This window comes from Arachis hypogaea, chromosome 16, assembly GCF_003086295.3.
Source record: "Arachis hypogaea cultivar Tifrunner chromosome 16, arahy.Tifrunner.gnm2.J5K5, whole genome shotgun sequence".
Taxonomy (NCBI): Eukaryota; Viridiplantae; Streptophyta; class Magnoliopsida; order Fabales; family Fabaceae; genus Arachis; species Arachis hypogaea.
The window spans coordinates 7,400,391-7,422,483 of record NC_092051.1 but is presented as its reverse complement, the minus strand read 5'-3'; the positions used below and the strand labels follow the sequence as shown (position 1 = coordinate 7,422,483).

General features: G+C 29.6%; 1 protein-coding gene and 1 long non-coding RNA gene across 2 annotated transcripts; one reads left to right on the top strand and one right to left on the bottom strand.

Annotated features, from left to right (window-relative positions):
- The first annotated feature begins 7,223 nt into the window (after window positions 1–7,223).
- On the top strand, window positions 7,224–8,335 carry LOC114925570 (uncharacterized). The gene is made up of 2 exons (XR_003814955.2): window positions 7,224–7,628; window positions 7,988–8,335. It is a non-coding gene; the product is annotated as an uncharacterized lncRNA (long non-coding RNA).
- A 1,767-nt stretch (window positions 8,336–10,102) lies between these two features.
- LOC112758539 (chaperone protein dnaJ 6) lies at window positions 10,103–12,913 on the bottom strand. The gene is made up of 8 exons (XM_025807243.3): window positions 12,586–12,913; window positions 11,800–11,898; window positions 11,613–11,714; window positions 11,326–11,385; window positions 11,129–11,235; window positions 10,954–11,036; window positions 10,571–10,661; window positions 10,103–10,496 (listed from the first exon to the last, which is right to left on the bottom strand). Exons 1-8 carry the CDS (start codon window positions 12,670–12,672, stop codon window positions 10,283–10,285), a joined length of 843 nt encoding a protein of 280 aa, XP_025663028.1. The 5' UTR covers window positions 12,673–12,913; the 3' UTR covers window positions 10,103–10,282.
- Between the last annotated feature and the right edge of the window lie 9,180 nt (window positions 12,914–22,093).

Genomic DNA, 22,093 nt, shown 5'->3' with positions numbered 1-22,093 from the left:
TTTGCATTGTGTTATGATGATCAACTTTGGTGGTTGAAATGTAAGTTGTGAGTAGAGAAAATTTGTTACTGATCAACTACCAGGTGGTTGTGGTTGTGTTACATGTCTGCATAATTTATGTTCTTGGTTTTAACAACATGATTGTCATGATAATCATGTTCCTGTTCAATTTGGGCGATGTGGTGTCAAATCAAGAACCTAATGAGTTTTTTTAGGTTTTAAAAACCAAGCAGCCAGATGGGGAAAGGTGCAATGTCATTATAGTAGAAACGGTGGAGGATGATAAACCATGCTAAGGAAGAGGACAATAAGATCAACAGAGGATAACAGAATAATCCAGCAAGGTTTAATTAACTCTTATATTGAGCAATCCTTTGAGTTAATCCTGAATGAAGTTATGTCAGATTTTAAGGCTCATAAATTAGTAGTAACAGAGTTGACATGTCTTTTTTCAGAAATCAAGATAAATAAAATAGGTAAAAAACAAAAGAGAGGGTCATCTTTCTCTGCTTCCAATAATTGCCTTTTTCCTCTTCAAGCTAAACACTTTCCCTCTCTTGCAAGCATGTCATTGTTATCACTTATATTATCCATATAAGTGAGAGAGAGTATGAAGCTATTAAATTTGCTAGTTGCTAAGAGAGGCTTTAGTTATTATTCATGAATCGCATTGCTTCCAAATATTCAATATGGATAACAACTTCCAAGAGTACAAATGATATCATCACCATTCTCATAATTGTTCATTGTTTATAAGTATAAGGGCGGAGTTAGATAAACTATTAGAGGGGCAAAAAATATTTACATAATAAAATAAAATTAAAATAAAATTTTAAGAAATGACTAAACTAAAATTTATACATAATTTATATGTAAAAAATTAAAATTAGGGAGTCATTACCCTCTTTTTTTGTATCTAGCTCTGCCCCTGTATAAATATATATAGAATGAGAAAGAAATTTAATTTTGATTCTTTAAGAAGGCAAAAAAAAATTATGTGGGGCCAAAATGCGTGATTGTTAAAAATATTATCATTTTTGTGATTTTTCGAAAGTATATGAATTTTTATAAAACCAGAAAGAATATTTTGAATTTTATAGAAATTTCAGGATGTAATTTTAATTATTTTTATTTTTTTAATTTTTTAAAATTCAGAAATCACTGTTACAAATTTATTATTTTATATTTTATATTTTTTTTAAAAAGAAATAGCTGGATGTATTTTTGACCGGCCCAATAAATCATTTGGTCCAATTTAACCATATGAAATATCTTGTTGAGTATTTCTCTCTCTCCCCCAACTTTTTGTATATTGCTCATTTACTCTTTTGTATCATGTAGATTTATGTTAAGTATATATTAAAATATAAATTTATATTAAAAATAAATTAAATAATACTTATAATTATATATAAGTATATTAGGAATTGAGTTTGATATATAAATAAGATTTTGTATTACATATGTGCATTTTACTCATACTTTGTGCATATAGAAATTACTTTTGGCTATTAGAACCAGTTTTTATTTTGTGAATATTTTTTTATAGCAAATGGTTTTTGTACAGAATACTAAAATTGTCATTGACTGTCTCACAATCTTCTATATTTAAGTCATAATTTTAGAAACTCCATCATTTGATTTTAAACAAAAAAAAAAAAACCATCTCGACATCATATAAAAATTATAAATATTAAAGACCTGCAAAAAATACATCGTTATAACTTTACACAACTCTACAAAGTAGAAACCAAGAGTTACCAAAACACCGTTACTCTTCTTGCCATGTTCCAACTTCCAACTGTTAACAACTATTAACCAACTTGAGTTGGTCGAGTGGTCAGTCCACTCGTCCGCTTAAACAAGTGTCGGAGGTTCGAATCCAGCCTTGTACATGCAGCAACTCATTGGCCAGCGGCAGACCCTTAAATAGAGCTCCGATCCGCGACGGATTAGTCCTTGCCTTGTCAGACTGGGGAATACCGTAGACAACTAACAAAAAATTAACAACCATTCTCCCTCCAAACCAAAATGAAAAAAGTCAAAAAACAAATAACCATTGCCCTTGCAAAAGCAACCATGTAATGTCACTCTCAGCCGTGATAGTTCTTGTATCTTGATTTATAAAATGAAAAACCTTAGACCTCTGAATTTCCGAATGCTCGAGACAGTTTTGATAGGCGATATGAAGAACAATAGTATGCTAACTGCTAATTACAACTGTCTTTTTCTCAAAGTTAATTAAAAAAAAAAAGTAAAGTATACTTTTTTTTGTTTTTGAAATTTGACAAAAATTTTAAAAATATTTTTAAGTTTTATTTTATTTTAAATTTATTTCAAAAGTTTTCAATTTGTATCGAATATACTCCTGACGGTTAATTTTTCAAAAAATTTAAAATTAATTCAACAACAATTTCATAAGAACAACTCTCAACACAAGTAAATCAAGTATAATTTTTATGCATTATTGTTAAATTGGTCTTAAATTTTTTGAAAATTTAGCCGTTGAAGGTATATTTGATGCAAATTGAAAACTTTTAGGACAAAATTGAAACAAAATAAAATTTAGGGATGTTTTTGAAACTTTTTTCAAACTTAGGGATAAAAAATATACTTTATCAAAAAAAATAATGGTTTTGTTAAGTAAACAATGACTTTTATAAACAATATGAACAATGGGTTTTAAAATTGGCTCAATAAAATAAAAACACACTACACTCCTACGAAAATTACGGAAATAACAAGTGAAGAAGAGAGGTTAATGTATGTATAACTACATTGTTCACTAAATTCATTGTCTCTTTATACTTTTCCAAAAAATAATACTACATATCCAAGTGTTTTTGTTAACTAAATTTAACTAAGTTAGTCTAATATCAATAAAAATCAATTATGAATAACATTACTCTAAATCTTATTGTTTAATTTGATTATATTTGATTCATAAAAAAACTTAAATGTGTAACATTACTCTTAAAAAAAATCATATCAGGCAGCCTTTAATAATCACCTCATCACCAAAAACCTACACATGCAAACAATGAGTCACCACCTAACAAAATTGTACATAGTCGTGGACCAACAACGGGGAACAAGCAAGCAACTGTTCTAGAATCAACATTGATACACAAAATTTGTATATCAAACATAATAATAGCTACCCTATTAATATTAATTGGATTTTTTATTTTAATAAATAAATTAATTATAATAATTACTAAAATAAATAATTTAAAAAATATTTACTAAAATAAATACTTTTTTATCTCATTTATATTATAAATAAGATAATTTTGCATGTATCTGTAAAGGAGAGAAGGCAGGTAGACGCAATACGTGTATATCTCGTTTACCGTGCAAATGAGATATAAACATATTTCATTTATACATGTATTTAAAAAAAATTGAAAATAATAAAAAATATTAATAATTCAAACTTTTAGCATGCAATTAGTACATAAAAAATTTTAGATTAAATTATCATTCAATTGAATTGATTTAAATTTAAAAAATTATCTCGTTTACAGTGTAAACGAGATAAGAGAGAAGTATTTATTTTAATAAATATTTTTTAAATTACTTATTTCAATAATTATTATAATTAATTTATTTATTAAAATAAAAAACCCGTAATTTAGTTAAATCAAAAATGTTATTCGTACATCAAAATCAGTTACTAATATATTTGTGTACAAATATATGTAATTTAATTCATTTTTAATATGTATTTATATTCCAACATATATTTTATAATTGTGACTGATTTAAGTGTACATATAATATAATCGTAGTTAAATTAGATATTTGTATACCTACCAATTTAAATATCAATATTGAATCTATTTTTGAAAATATCACACATATATATATATATATATATATATATATTAAAAATAAAACTTAAATTTTAATACATTTTAGTCAAAACCCTCACGTATCATCTATATACTTACACGTTAATTATAAAAGTTGGATCTTTATCTTTTAGCCACAGATCCTTAGTTATCAAAAATTTCTTACAAAAAATAATTTTGTATAATATAAAATTATATATAGAAAAATTACTAAAGATATTGTGAAAGTAATATTTTTCAATTAAATACTTTTACATTTGATGTAAAATTTATACTTTATCTCTTAAAAATAGTCTCTATCAAATTTATATTTTAAAGCTTTTGAAAGGTCTTTAGATAATATTATATATATTTAAATTGATTTAAAAAATAAAATAAATATAATTTATTATTATTTGAATGGAATGTTTTTTATCTTATTCAAATTTTAAATTTAAAAAATAAAAAATTATTAAAATAAAAGATTAAAAACCACGAATAATAGTTTATATATATTGGTATTAATTATCTTTATATGATCAATGAAATGTAATTATAATGATTTGTATTTAAACTCAACTTTTTTCGAGACTTTTTCTATTTGAGGTAGTTTGTAAAATAACATAAATTTAGTGTGGAACAGTAAATTTCATGATTTTTTGTTATAAAAAGGGACATTTATAATTTTCAACCTCTTATGAATATTATACAAAAAATCACTCAATGCATTCTATATTTTGAAAAGATTAAATAGCGTGTAGTAAGAAATTGTCTTAAATTTTTTTAAAAAATTTTATTGCTATTTTACGATTTTAATTAATATACTTTTATATATAAACATTGATATTTATCAAATTTGTAAATTTTTTATATGAAAATTGTGAAGCATTTTAGGTAATTGCTTTGTAAAAAAAAGATAATTTAAATAATAATATTTGTTAAAATATATGCTCTTTCCTTTAAAAGTTATCAATTAATTATGTATTATCTATCTTAAATTAGAAGTTACTAAAAACAATTAACTAACTAGTATATCTATATACTAAGTAAATTATTTTTTTTCACAAATATGTAATAATTTTTTTGCGGCTAATTTTTTTATATGAAAATTATTATTGTATTATTCTCAGTTATGGATAAATGATGTGTTTTAATTTAATACGAAAATAATTACAAATCGAAGGATAAATTTTTTAAAGGTCACAAATCAAAAGATAGGTTTTGCATTTTAAATATTTTAATACAAATCGGACCTTCTAATTTGTAATCTCTATATAAAAAAACACACAAAGTTTACATGTTATTAAAAAACATTATTATAAATCCAATATCAAAATTAAAAATCTCTCTTTTTGTAAATAAATAATTTATAAATATAATAAAATAGATTACGTACATAACTCACGTAAAATGCGAATTCTACACTAATTTATTTAAAAGTAAATAGAAGAGGAACTTCTTTTGCAAAATTATAACTGTCAAGACATCTTTGTAATCAATCAGATATGCTACCATCCAGATCGACATTCGTTCGGAGATGGGATCAGAAGATGGAAACACAACCATCTCTGCCAGATACCCACAACTCAAGGGCAAGGTTGACAGGAGTGTGACGATTATCATTCATGTCGTCTACAAAATTAGGCTCCAATTCTAACTCTTGCATGTTCGTTAAATCAGATATAACGTTTTTAACAATGGTAAAAATATGGTGTATTAAATAAATATTTAAAAATTAATTGTAACATAGGATAAAAATAAAAATTAAACTAGATAGATATTATAAACACAAACACACATGGGCACAACTTATTTAACTCAACTCCAAATACAATCACAGCAAAATATTCTCTAATTCACCCATTTATTTACCTCGCATATTTTTCATAAATCTACCTAATAATTTCTCTATTCTCCCGATTAGGATCATGAAATTCATCCTAATTAAAATCTAATTGTTATCTGTTACAATTAATCTAGAGAGACAATGGACTATTTGTACAATGTGTACAATGGGCTATTAAGTTATAAAATGAACATCTTTCAAGCTTCAGTTGATGGAAAAAAGTAACACTAATGATTATATTTCTAATACTCTCTAAACTTCCATTGTATGTATAAATATTTCATTGGCTCCCCATACTTTCCCAAAAAAATAAATCCGTCGCGCCGTCACGTGCTCGCCATTAGAATAAATTAATAAAAATGATTAATAACTACATTAAAATTGATATACTTAATACTAGATTAAAAAAACGAATAATTCATGACATGTTACTTTTTTATTAATCAAATAATTATAATTTAAATTAATTTTAACAAAACAACTTAAAATTATAATTTTAATTGCATGAGCACAGATTATTACACTTGTTAATATAAAAAGTTGAGCTGTTTTTATTGTCAATGTTGGTTTGTCCAGCACCTTGATCAACCATCATCATACTCAAAAAAGTAATTGCAATGAACAGAGTCTTCACCAACTCTCCCATGTCCAAAGTCCAAGCATATCACTGATTCTAAACTCTCAAAAACTTGCCAACTTGTGAAAAACACACTCTTTCTCCGAAAACTCTGCGCCACGTCTCTGATTCCTCCGTTTTAATGGGTTGGGAATTGCTCTTCTGGCTGCTTCTTTGTTTCCCTCTCAACATTGCCTTTTTTGCCTCTTCTTTTTACCAGGTGGGGTTCTTCTTTATTTCTATTTTCTTTCCCAATTCTCTACTTTCTTAGCTTCCATGAATCTGAAAAAATTGTTCTTTTTATGGTGGGGTGTCCAAGGTTTTGATATTATCGGACTTGGAAGATGACTATATGAACCCTTTTGATGCCTCGTCTCGAGTCAATTACTTCGTGGTTCCCGAGTTTATTGGGCAGGGATTACTCTGTGTTCTTTGCCTCCTCACAGGTCATTGGATCATGTTCTTGCTCACACTTCCTCTTGCTTGCTATCACGCCAATCTGTGAGTACATACATGTCTTTACAACCCCAAAATGATTAGTGTGCTGCTTTAGTTATATTAACTGCCTTATATGTTGTTGATTATTTTGTTTCCTAATGTAGATTTTGCCTTACAATGTGCTAATGAGGGAAGTCAAGTTTTCCCTCTTTTATGTGTGTATGGATTGAATGGAGGCATAAGATTTGCATTTGATGATCATTTAAATCAACTTCCAGTTGATGCACTTCCTGGTATAAGGTATGAATTAAAGAAGCAGAATGTTCATACTTGTGGACAGTTGTGAACGATTTCCAAGCTTCTACAGATTCTATTCATTCTCCTTTAAGAACGTCAATTTGTAATGCTTTCTTTCTGTCTGTTATCAATCAGTTCCCTGTGGTCTTAGCTATTTTTCTCATTCCTTGAATTTAGGAAGGCACATGGATTTATAAGGCTTAGAAAAAGTGAATATAAGCTCTGATGAAATAACTAATTTTGTCAGAAATTTTAAAAATTATATTGAAGACAACAATAATATGATACGATAAGTTCTTTTGAGCAAAGAACATAACAAAAAAGAAGTTGCAGCCCTTCTTTATTCAAGAATATAGTCATTGCACAAACTTGTGTATTGTTGCAGCTTAGTTCATGTACCTGTAGACTCCATAGCTTTGTTCAATATTCCTTTTGGTGCATATAATTTAAAGGCATTGGCATCTGTAAATTCAAGATTGTATCGCTGCTTTCTTTGTTCTTTACATCCCTCACTGCAGAAGGACTATGGAATGAGAACAGGGGAAATGCTGTGGTATTATAGCAGAGAAATTGATTATCAACCGGTAGGATTATTCAGGTAGTGAAAAGCCTATCATTTGTCCTTAATACTTTGCTTTAAAATTCAAACTTGATTTGTCATTAGATTTGAGGTAGGTTAGACCTCCTTAACTTTTTGTTAGACATAAAACTATTCACGTGCCTCAACATAAAAGCTTAAGCTGTTGGAGTAGGTGGTTCATAACATGATATTAGAGTTTTAGAATTCGATCCTTGTTTGCTTCACTTAAATAAAAATTAGAGTTTATGTTCCGTCGACATTTGGGCTTTTAGCTGAGAATCTTGTTCAATCCTGGACACCTCAATATCTTGAGTGGAGGATGAAAACCTTCCATGTTGAAACGGGTCCCAGTAATGTCACTGAACAATTTGTTTTAGGGTATTGTAAGTCTCACTCCCTGCTTCAAGAGGTACGTCAACCACCATGCTTGGACCTTCTCTCTGAGGCTAGCCCTCTCAAGATTAAAGATGGAAATCTTGTGGCCAATGCAACCTTAGAGGCGGCACTAAATTTGGCATTGGAGAACATGAGCTTGCAGGAGACACCACAGTAACATTACCGTAGAGAAAAACCAAACAAGCTTTAGGAATTAACTTGTTTTCTTTTTTAAATTGGATGTTGGAACTTTGTTTGTTGATGCTAGAACTCTTCTTGTGAAATATTATCCTCGTGATTTTGTTTGTTGATGTATGAATATATTCTTCTTATTCATCACCAATTTGTAGTGATTTGTATGCCTCTGATCGGATCTGTAGCTATTGCTAGTTATTGTTCCATATTGGCAAATTGAACTTATTCAGTGTTTCTAATCTGCATCAAGGCCTAATAATTTTAAACAAACAAATAATATCGTTTCATTTAGAATCATTCTTATTTTTTGGAATGGAAATGGATCACTAGAATGAATGAAAATGGAGAAATACTAACCTATACAATTAAACTAACTGATGAGTTAGGTTCAGTTATGTATAAGCATATCTAACATTAAAAGAAAATTTAATTGTGGAGGAAGGTGCAATGTCATTGTAGTAGAAACTGTGGAGGATGAATGGATGATGTAGCATGCTAAGAAACACCACAATAAGATCAACAGAGGATAACAGAATAATCCAGCAAGGTTTAATTAACTCTTATATTGAGCAATCCTTTGAGTTAATCCTGAATGAAGTTATGTCAGATCTTTAAGGCTCATAAATTAGTAGTAACAGAGTTGACATGGCTTTTTTCAGAAATCAAGATAAATAAAACAGGTACAAAACAAAAGAGGGGGTCATCTTTCTCTGCTTCCAATAATTGCCTTTTTCCTCTTCAAGCTAAACACTTTCCCTCTCTTGCAAGCATGTCATTGTTAATATATATATATTATCCATATACAAGTGAGAGAGAGTATGAAGCTACTAAATTTGCTAGTTGCTAGGAGAGGCTTTAGTTATTATTCATGAATTCCATTACTTCCAATATGGATAACAAACCTGCAAGAGTACAAACGATATCACAACTCTCATAATTGTTTATTGTTTATAATTATAGAATGAGAAAGAAATGTAATTCTTACTCTTTAAGAAGGCAAAAAAAAATTTTGATGTGCAGCCAAAATGAGTACTTTTAAAAGTATTGTCATTTTCGTAATTATTAAAAGTATAGAGATTAGTTTACAAAACCAAAAAATAGAAAAAACGTTTTGTAATTTTATAAAAATCTCACAATGTAATTTTAGTTATTTTTATCTTTAAATTTTTTGAAATTCAAACATCGCATGGTGCAATTTTATTTTGTATATTTTTTTATTTTTTTAAAAAGAAATCGCAGAATGTATTTTGACTAAGCCAACAAATCGTTTAGTCCAATTTAGGCTTGATTTGGTAAAATTTTTAAAAAAAGGTGTTTGTCCTTTTAAAAAACACAAGCTCATCATTTTGTATTTGATAAATAAAAAAAGATCATTAACCCCATGATATCGCTTGGTGCAATTTTGCTATTATCTACCAACTACTTGTATAATTATGTAATTATGTTACTCCTCCTATGTTATATAGGTGCATTTTACCTTGTCTATATAGAAATTACTTCTTGTAAGAACTCAATTTTGGTTTGTGAATATTTTTATAGAAAATGATTTTTACATAATACTAAAATTGCCATTGACTATCTCACAATGTTCTATACTTAAGTCACAACTTTAGAAACTCCATCATTTGATTAAAAATATGGCTTACTCTCAAACGAACGAATTTAGAAAGGGTTCCTAACTTATTGAAAATATGGTTCATGTTGGGAGCATAACCTATTTTCAATTGTTCAATTCAAAGGGTTCCTGTTAGGCAAGACAAAAGCAACCATATATGCATTCACTAAAATCTGTTTTGGACATAAAACCAGTTTTGCCGACATGTTTTCAAGCCTAAATTTGCCGAATGATTTAAATTATGAGCAAGATTGGTACCTAACTAAGACAAACATCCATGAGAAATTGATGAATGGATAACAAGCACTTAACTCACAAGTAAAATGATTGCATTCAACTTGAAAATAACCATTCAATTCAACACACATTTAAAAGCAACACCATAATAGTTCAACAGAAAAGAACTATTACTACACTAACAGGAGTTGAGATCATGCACACAGAAATAAGTTAAGAAAAACAAACTATACACGTAATTACATGCTGGTTACTTCCGCTTTGATTGCTTTGCCTTTTTTGAGGATCTTCCACTATCCAGCTTTCTCTGTGCAGCTTCAAATTCCTCTTCAGAGGGCTCAGGCATATCACCTCCACCGTATTTTGAAGCCAGTGATGAGAACAATGAATCAAATCGATCTTTCCTCTGATTTTGACGTTGTGCTATCATTGCATAAAGATCTGTTTCTGGCTTCTTACTAGACCTGCAGGAAGCAACGGATCAGTCCCAAATTGCCATTATAAACAGCAAAAGGAAAACTAAGACTGATGAACCTACTCCGCCCTCCTCTTTAAAGGACTAGTTGGTGGTTTGATTTCAGATACTTTCTTCGCCCATTTTTGGTAGGCTTTTGTGTCCTTTAGTTCTCCTACAAATATTGGAGAAGAGACAATAATCAATTATCAAGAACATCTTGAGAAACCCAAGCAAATGTGTAATGTAACATAATGGAACCCTGTCAAGATTGTTTATGTTAATATGCAGATTCTCAATGCTGAAAAAAAGTGAAATAACTGCATGTTCTCCCATGATGTAATTGATTTGCAATTCAAGTCTAACATTTCAAATATAATCAGTACCTTATCCTACAGACAAAACAAGATCTAGAGCAACTGCCAATAGCTATTGGGGTTAAAAAATCCATATAATAATATTCTCACCAGCAGCAATTGCCTCGTCAAGTATATCCTTGAATCGATGTGAATCAAATTTAGGATCTGAACAAAGCATTGAACAAAAAAGCCTACAGAGGGAAGTAAAGTTATCACATATATCAAACTCAAAGGCTTTCAAAAGATGGTTCATACACATCACAAATTCACAATGTTTTCTTACCTGTCCATATTACCCTTGCACTTCTTGTACAAATCAATTAAGTCATTTTTCTCTGAGTCAGATCCCCTATAGTTAGCTTCAAACTCCTCAATATCAGCTTCAGTTACCTGTGGTTCATATATTAGAAAACCACAAAATTGAAAACAAGTATGGCACCATGCATCATGGAACACAGTATCACGTGTTTAAACAAATACCTTCTTATACATTGTTCTGAAAAACTCACTAAGATTCCGAACAACATCACCAGAAAGGTCCTGAATTTCACAAAAGAATAGACGAGTTATAGATGTCCAAGACATACTTAAAGTATCCTGAAATGCTACTCTTCCATTCTGTTATACACAATTTATTATGAGGGTATTTCTTTCCATTAACAGACCATAACGACTTAATTTGTATGTAGATATAGCTAATTATGAATCTAACATTATTGCTTAATTAATTCATTTGCAGAAGCCAAAATAAATTTCGTGATACTCACAGCATCATCAACACAACCGGTCTGATCATAAAGAGATCGTTTCTCTTCATCCCCAAGAATTGAGATTACTTTTTGCAATTGCTGAAACTTCTCTTTAGCTTCCTATATTAACAAAAGGAATTACAACTGTCTTTTTCTGAAAGTTAATTAAAAAAAAAATTCATATCAGGCAGCCTTTAATAATCACCTCATCACCAGGGTTCTTATCAGGATGAAGCCTCAATGCGAGCTTGTAGTATGCTTTCTTTATTTCCTGCTGAGAGGCTGTTCTTTCCACACCAAGAACCTACACATGCAAACAATGAGTCACCGCCTAACAAAATTGTATATCATCATGAACCAACAAAAGGGAACAAGCAGCTGATGTAGAATCAAGATTGATACACAAAATAACCCAAAAAAATCAATTCAGCATGCCATGGCCATAAGGAATTATAATGCCTGGCTAATTTGTTAACTTTCTTGAAAATCAGCTAAATGTAACGGCCCTTAAATTCACACAGGCACATAATTCCATCCTAGTCACTCAAGGCCCTCATTTCCCTTCTTTTCCCCCATTAAACATTTTGAATCATCTCACTCCTTTCAATCTCTATAAAAATTATCAAGCAAAGTCGGTGGTCCGCACAATATCTTTGCATTCTAATGACATCAGATTACAATATAATACTTATTCATCAGCCCCAAACATGAATACCAAAAAGAATTCACTTAATAGAAAAACACGAAAGAGTACCCCCTAGCAGATTTCGAACTTAATTTCTCCACAGACCTAGAGTGTTCAAATGTTCTGTCATGAATCTTCCCCTGCTCAGAATTTCATGAGACTAAACCTCAACGAAACTCATTGCTAAAATTGAACTCCACAACATTAATAATAGGAAACCTTAATCACGACAAAAAGAGGCTCCATTACACTACTAACAATTGAAGGACGTTTGCTTAATAATGAAATTTGTTCAATTTTAGTTACCTCGTAGAGGGTCTGATGGTTGTTGTTAGGTTCAGAATCGATTTGTTGTTCGTCATCGGGAACCCTAGCTTTGTCCTTCTTCGCCATCAAATCAAATATTAATTAGTAACTAAGATGGGAGATTTCGCAGCAAACTGATTCCAACACTCGCTTCCCTGGGTTTTCTTTCGCGGCTTTGTTTTTCCCTTTCATAATCATAAAAAAATTGAGATTTAAATTAAACGAATAAAAAAAATGAAAAAGGGTTGAAATTGTTCCCGCCATTGGGTTTCAGCTTTTACTCTTTTTCCCGCCGCTATTTCCACGGTCCAAGGGACGAGTAATTACTAATTAGTAACTAACTAATTACTGTTCTAAAAACTTTTCATCAGTTAAAAAGTATAATTAAATCAATTTAACAATGAATCTCATTACAGAGCCAATAGAGTATCTGTATAATGTCTATAATGGGATGCTTATTTGGTCCAATATGAGTTAAAAATAAACATTCAGGATAAAATACTACTAATTTCTCAAACACAATACACTCATACATACTATCCAAAATAATCATTCGAGTACTAGAGATATTAAACATTTGATATTCTATTAAATTGAATATTTCCAACCCTCTATTATACACATTATACCTATGCTCCATTGGCTCCTATACTTCCTCTTTAACAATATGTAAATGCATGGAACAAAGTTCTTAAACTGTAAAAATAATATTTTAATGCTAACAGAATAGAACGAGAGATGGTATTAAGAGGAGTGTTATTTTTTTACTGTCTTTAATTTTTATAAAAAAAATTAATTAAAATAATTTTAATTTTGATACACTGATTACATCCATTCTTTTGAATGATCATTTACATAATTAATATGAAATGTAGTTATTTTTAATTTTTTATTATGTGATATTACGTAATTGGATACATGTATAAAACTACTTTACACTGATAATGCATTAAAATTAAATTCTAAAAAAATTAAAACAAAATCTTCACATTTATAAAATAAAAAAGCTTAATTATTATTATTTTTTTTGACTGAAAATAACACAAAAAAAAAGACCTAAGAGAAAAAGTAGGACTCCTCTCTAATAATAATGTCTAAACTATTAGGGGCAGCAACCACTCCAGGTACACCTGCTTGTTAAAAGCAACCGTCTTAGCCATTAAATCAGTCGCTCTTTTTGCTGTGTGTTGAATGAATACTACCGTAATTGTCCAATTATGCTAGAGCATCTCTTTGATTTTGTCAAGCAGATCAAAGTCAGTCATAATCATGCTGATTGTGTCTCGCGAAACAAGAAGAAATACATCAAGATTATCAGTTTCATATATGATCTCTTTGCACTCGCAATCTCAAGCCATAACAAGCCCTCTCCAAATAGTATGAAACTCACAGCAGAGAACACTAGAAAGAGGTATACTAGTAGAACAATCTTTTATCCAAATTCCCATATTGTCTCTAATAATACACCCAAAGTCAGTTAATTGCTCATTTTCAGAAACGCTTGCATCGCAGTTCACTTTACAGGCATTTATCAGAGGTGGTTCCCAGTTATATTGCAAAGAGGAATGAGTAATATGTTTTTGGATGGTAATGACATTGGAGAAATCTCGAGCAGCATGTTTAGCCAAGTGAACAATTTTCTCCCTACTCCATGGATCATCTTGATAAAAGATGTCATTGTTCCTATCCCTCCAAATCCACCAAAAGGCCGCTGCAAAGAGGAACTCATTTTTTATTGAGATTAGAACGAATCCAAGACACAAAATTCAAACCAGAATCTACAGCGGTCATTCCCAAGTTTAAGCTAATCCAAATCTGACGAGCTTTTTGGCAAGTCCTAAAGCAATAGTTAATATCCTCTAGAGCAAGATAACATCTTTGAAAAAAATCAGAAGTAGCAAAACCTCTTTAAAACCGGTAGCTAACTGTGGAAACTCCGTTGTTGAGGCAAAGCCAGAGCAGACACTTTATCTTCTTCGGTATTCTCAAGCGCCAAAGCCAAAGCCAATTTTCATTATCATTCCAGCCAAATTTCTTCTTCAATAGCCGCTGATACCCGTTTTTAGTCGAATATGTAAGAGTATTTGAATTTGTCCAAAACCAACCTGTTTTATCTCCTGCTTGCTTGATAGGATCAAAGAGCATCAAATCGAGTTTAATTTCTTATGGAATCATTGTGCAAAGAATATCCCACCGTCAATGTCCATGGTGCCAGACATCTTCTAGCTTCAAGAGAGAATTAGAAATTTGCACAAAAGGAACCAAAGGAGCTAGCGTTCCAGATGGTCGCCAAGCATGATACCAAAATGATTGAGACATCTTGCCTATACACCATTCAAAACCATCACGAAGCTTTTCTATCGTCTTATAAATTGCTCGCCTAGTGCTTGAAACATTATTAAAAAAATTCGGTGAAAAGCAAGAACCCAGATAAATATTTTGCCAACATAATCATTACCCAAAGCTTATCTTTATTATGTAGTAATTGCCAAACAAGCTTTTTTAATAAAACAAAATTCACACATTGAGTATCTCTAATTTTCAAGCCTCCATATTTTTTTAGAGTGACAACTTTGCTCAACTTGACTAAGTTTAAGCAACACTCTCCCACTTTTTTTTCCACAATAGTTATCTAAATACAAAATCAATATTTTGACAAATTAAAGTAGAAAAAAGAGTCACTTACATATGGTAAATAGAAAAAAAAAACAATAAATTATTTAATTAAGTAAAGACCGCCTAAAAACTTAATTATTTTTATGTTCTATTTGAATAATAAATCAAATTTAGCTGTTTCCATTTATGTATAATATACACGTGATAGAAATATTATTTTTCTTAAAAAAAACTTAAAGATAAGTGATAACTAAGTATTTATCTTATTTTATTTTATAAATGTTAAGAACCCTAAAACAAATGCTAAAGTTTGATGGTTACGTGACGCAATACAATAATTCCCACTTCCCAGTTACCTATGGGATACGTCACTCTCTTACTGATATAGCTATCAGCCCAAGTGAACTGGGCCTAGCCCAAAAAGGGAAAAAAATCTTCTACCTTTTTCTTCTAACTCGAAGGCCTGACAAAAATTGTCATGGCTAGAGGAAAATATCAAAAGTAAGCTTCTTAGTTTAATTGGACCCACTGCCAGCTGATCCAATCCAATATCACTGCCTAATTTTGAGTACCTTTGTTCACAGTTCACACCCCAAAAAAAAAAAAAAACTAGCTTTGTTTGTGAACTGTGAAGCATGAGGAATTGTCTTTATTGAGAGAGTTATTTGATCAATTTTTGAGTCAGCAAATCTCAGCAGTTAAGGACTTAGGTAGAAGAGAATCCAATTCCCAGTTAGGGTGTTAGTTGGGATAGTAGGTGAAAGGAGATAAAATTACAACATCATTACACCTTATAAAGGAGTATGGAGAGATAACATCATATATGAATTAAGAGAACAACAACAAACTAAATACAACATTAATAAATTCACTTTATAAACTATGAGATCTAACACAAATAATTTTCTGTGTACTATGTTCTGCTTATAGGTAGTAGACTCTCAATCCACGAATATTTGAAAGTTTACAAAGCAAATCTATAAAGTGGTATCTGAAATTGCCGTCCTGCACTTAAATTGTTCTTAAAATTTTAATTGCATCAATTATATTTTTGAAATTGAAAAAATTGCACTATATTAGTCTCTAATCTGTTTTTTGTTAATGATATAGTGTCACCTCATAGTTTGGCCTCGGTCATTGACACGTGACATGCTGATGTGAATGGTTATGCTACATGTCACAATACTATTTTGTCATATGTCAGGTTATATCATGTGTACAATTTTATTTGTCCACGTGTCATCCACTATGTCATCATTATATATGTACCAAATTGGTTCCTTACTTTACATCAAATGACTTATTTTAGTCTTTGAAATTGAATGTCGTGCACCAAATTAGTCATTTAATCAGTTTGTTCTCTTTTTTTTTATAAATTCAAAATTTTTAATATTTTTTAATACACTAATTTTATTTTTATCTTTTCAAAAATTATTTAAATACAAGTATTTTTATAAAATATTTTATAAATTTTATCTATAATTTAATTAGGCGATCTTTTTATATATTACACTATTAATTAATATAAGCACTTATCGTAATCATGACTTCAACAATATTAAAACAAATAGAAATAAATATAAGAGGCAACAATAAAATTTTGGATTTAGCTAATACGTGTTGTAATGATGCAGGTTAAAATTATTAATTAAAACATTATATAATAAAAAATAAAATTAAAATTAGTGTATCAAAAAATATTAAGAGTTTTAAATTTACAAAAAAAAAGAGAACAAACTGATAAAATGACTAATTTGGTACGTGATATTTAATTCCAATGACTAAAATGAGTCATTTGATGCAAAGTAAGGGGACCAATTCGGTGCATATGTAATAATGACATAGTGGATGACACTTGGCCAAATAACATTGTGACATGTGGCATAATCTGACACGTGGCAAAATAGTATTGTGACACGTGACATAATCATCCACATTAGCATGCCACATGTTGCTAATCGATACGTCATTATACCGTTACACGTTGCCAAACCATGAGGTAACACGTGTCACCAAAGGTCTATGTTATCAAGCCATGTCAGCGCGTAGTTAATGAAAAACGGATCAGGGACTAATATGGTATAATTTTTCTAATCTCATGAGTAATTGGTACAATTGAAATTTCAGAAACGATTTTGATGCACGACGTCAATCTTAAAGACACCTTAAAGATTTACACAATGTTTACATTTAGTAATCTAGAAAAAAAAGTCTATTTTATTAATAAATTATTAGTGATAGTTTTTAATTAGTGCTGTTAATTTTCTCTAATGATTAACCTTTCAAAGAACAAAACCTGTCCTAAATCAAGCCAATTATGTGAATCAATTTGGACACCATCTCTAGAGTGTATTCTCTTAGTCATTATCATTTTCTTCTTCTTCTTCTTCATGCATATACCTAACCTTTTTACCTTGCCCTCCTTGTAATTATGTAATTCAATCAATACTCCTTTAATAGTTTTGCATAATTAGCATATTTTTCACAGTGCACGGCACCCATTGCCAAACTTCCACAGCGAAAAGAAATGGAAAAAAAAAGGGAACAAATAAATATGATGATGGGAGGGAATTGAAGAGGGAAAAAAGGAATAATTATGCTTTTCCCACTTAGCCAAATAAAAACAAATGAAAGGAGATACACTGATACACACATCTATGATCCATTACACTTTTCATAGCATTCATGCAAAACATGGGCAACAAAATCAAAACATAGTCCCCACCCTAACCTACAAGAGCCTAATCTATGAGATGTGTATTATTATTACCTACCCCTCAATCCCTCATGACTTTTCCCCAATTGAAATAAGTGCAATTTGATAATAAGACTTCACTTTACCCTCACTCACCCCCCACTTCCTTAGTTTGTGTTGTGTGTGTATCTTATTCTTATGTGATCTTCTTTGATTCATTTTGGGGTCTCTAGGAATATTATTGCAAACAAACATGGCAATGTAACTAACACTCTCTTCTTTGTTGTTTCTGCATTTGTCAAATCCTTGTGACAAACAACATCATGAACTTGATAACACTAGTGTTTGTTATTTGTTATGCACATTATATACCCTAGATTCCTTGTCATATTCTTAACATGATAGTACAATGCTACATGTTATGTTTTTTTTTTTTTTTTTCATAGGATGCTCAAATTAACCTTAGATATATGTGAAACTTGTTCATTCAAAAGTTGACTATGACTTGCAAAAGTGTTGGGATATGCTTCTTTGAGATTTTCAACCCAATTCAGCATATCAAATGGAAGAGGCTTATAAAAACAATTGAAATCTTAATTATTTTACTATACTGATGAATATTTTTGATATGTCGGTATCATCCAAAATTATGATTCCAATGGCACGCATTGCTTTGATGCCTTTGACTCCCCTGATCCATACTTTAAAACAAATATTATTCTTTTTCCTCTCTACCCTCTTTCTTTAATTATTACTTTACAATCTTCATTAGTACTACAACTATATCTATATATAATTATATATTGATAAATCATTTGACTTTATTAGTAGGTAAGCTAACATCATGATTATTTCTAAGATGAAAGAGAAAATTTAAGAGCCTCATTCACTGTAATTTCTTGGCCTTGTTTATTAGGTGGATTAATTATTATTTTTGTGATAATATGTTTTAGTAATTTTTTTATCGAAGATAGGGAGATTCAAATTCGCAGTTCATTTTTTTCGATATGCCATCAGTGTGTGAGTTGTGCAATGGTGTTAGACACAGGTGTGGGACAGAAGTTTCTAAACAATGACAGAGAGAAATCGGATCGTCCGATTCCTTTGTTAGGAAACCAATTGGAGGGTCCGATTAGCATTTTTTTTTTAAAATAAACTTGGAGGGTCCGAGTTGCTTGTTTTTTAATTTGGCTAATATGGAAAAGTATATGGAACTAAAATGTGACTAGCCAAAAAGTAAATAAAACCGTTTAATTAAAATCACTTTTTGAATAATATGTTTGAAAACCGCTCCTGAGATCACGGAGCACAAACCAAAACCCGATTTTTCATGGAACCCAAACACATTTTGGCTGATTTTTGGCTGATATGCTTTTGGTTCCCTAGTTGTTCTCGGCTAATATTAATCGGTGGTAAACTGCAAATCGGACTGTCCGTTTTCCCTTCTCCCTATCGCACCGTCCGATTTCAATTGGCTTAACACCACACCCCGGTAAAGCTCACATGCATCCCATATGTGTGGCCTACTCCACCAATGGCGCCATATGAAAATTAAAAAGCGCAAATTCGCAACTTCTTAGGTGAGTATGAAAAAATTATGCCATTTAAACTATAATTCATTGGCATGTTTTAGTAATTTTATTATTGACAAAAATAACTTAAAAAAAACTACCAACAAATTAGTGAGACTCAACATATATTTATAATTTACTTTTTTTAAAATTATTTTGATTGAAAACAAAATTTTTAAAATATCATTTTAATATTTTGCTCTTTGATTTTACTAAGTCATGGTGGTTATTGGTGATATAGATAATTAGATAGGAGTGGTTCTGCTGCAAAGAAAAGTCAAAGGAGTTGATTGTACATTGTCTCTGCCACCTAATCATCAAAGCCAAAGGTACTAATTTTACAGTCTTAACTTTCTTTCATTTTCAGGGAAAAAAAAAAGTTAAATTAATTAAAGAAAGAAAAAAAAAACTTTTCTATCATTTTGTCTTTTAGCTCCTAGCATCCTTTCTTTTTTTTCTTTCTTTCTATGTTGCCATTGATTCATTTCTGTTTTAGTTCCTGCAGGATGCTGTAGTAGTACTGAACTGTACAAGAAGAATCTAATGGATTTAAGATCCATAGTAGGCTTTCACTTTTACTTTTTCTTTTTCATTAAATAAAATATAATTAATTAATTAATTAAAATTAACAACTCCAGAAGTCTCTGACTTCCTCTTTCATTTGGAGTTTTCTCTATGTAGTTTTATTTCCACCCTTTTGAATCTCTTTCCCTTCTTTCAGTTTCAGAACACTGCAGCATTATTCAGCTTCATAGGGTTGAACATTGTCACAGAAAATTTTCAATTGATGGTACTGTTTTGTGTATAGTTAATAAAGTCAACTCTGATGAAAGAAAACAACTTTTTAGATATTTGAAACCAAATTAAATTAAATTCCTTCTATTATTGATGAAAAATTGAGAAGAGTTACCAATCTGTTGTGTTAATAATTACTAAATTCTTATCAAGTTTAGGTAAACTCTTGCAAGTTGAAATTTATGGTTTAAGTTTCTCTAAACTTATCACAGATAGGTGAATTCTTTAATTTATTATCTTAATTCTTTAATTTATTATCTTTATTATACACTATATCAGCTTTGAAGATTTTAGAATACTAAAGCATTTCAGTGTTAAGCAACATCAATAGGTGGTTATTTAGATTTAAAAAAAAATTACAATTAAACTAAAAATAGTAATTAATCAATCACTTAAAAAATATATCAAAACCATATTAAGTATATACTAAAATCAGCCACTAAAATTACTAATATATATATATATATATATATAAATTCTAAAAGAGTTATATTACGTGTATACTAAAGTCAGTTATCAGTATAAAATACATACTAAAATATAAATATATTAAAAATAAATTAAACCACATATATATTTATACATAAATACATTAGTGGTTAATTTTAATGACTAATTTTAATGTATAAATAATATTTTTTATTCTAAAATAATCTAAATTAAAATACAACCTTATGGTATAATCATATTATAATTAAATACGTTCCAAAATCATATTACAAATTTTATTTATAATCAAACCGATAATCAAATTCAAAAATCTTATAGTATAGTCTCCTTATACTCATTTAAGAAATTGTGGGTTTGAGTCTCATATCTTTGGTAAAAAAAAAAAAAAGTTGAAACTCTACGTGAAAGAGACATTTCATGCATAATTTTCATGTAAAACAAAATTTAGAATCAAGAATTCCGTATTCTCACCCAAAAGGTAGTTCTAAGAATCTAATTTTATTCTTTCAATAGCTTATAAAGTATGTGAAATCTAATATTCGATGAATTGGGAACTTGGATTTTCAATGAAGCAACTATATGTGTATCATATAGTAGTAGATTGAAAAAAGAAAACTACAGTTCTAATGAAAAGGTTCAATTATAAATTTACTTTACCACGTTTGAATAATTCATCATCTAAGCTATTGCAACAAAAAAATAAAATAAAACAAAAAGGAGCGAGTAGAAAAAATTAAGGGGTAGAGATGCTGGGTAGAGGCGAGTTTGGTATTTAACTTATAAAAATATGATGACTGATTTTATTGTTGATTTTAGTATATATTTAATATTTTTAAATATATATATACGTTAAAAAAATATATATTAAAAATATTTAAAATAATACTTGTAAACATATATAAATATATAATAATTAATTTAAAATTTTTTATGTGAATATAATATGAAAAAAAATCAAGATCAATAAGTTTAAATAGTGACAATAATAAATTAAATAATTAAATTATGAGAAAATAAACCGGTAAATGAGATCAAGCTAAGTAATTTACTATTGGCTTTAAACTCTAAACATCACTATCACTAAAAATACTTTAAATTCTCCTCCAACCTTTTTCAAAGTTTGGAAGTGAATTATAAGTGGCAGCATTGTCCTTCTCTTATATATGCTACACTTAGCTTTCTATGCATCAATATCCAATACATATTTTAATTAATAATTGGTGTTCAATTATGCATACATACAAATGAAACATTGAAGAATAAAACAATAACAGAATGAACATAGTGTGGTCCTCCACAACCACAAGCCAAGACCCAAGGGAAAGGGTATTGTGTGTGATTAATTTTAGGGTGTCTACTAGTGATGAGTCCATGTCTAATA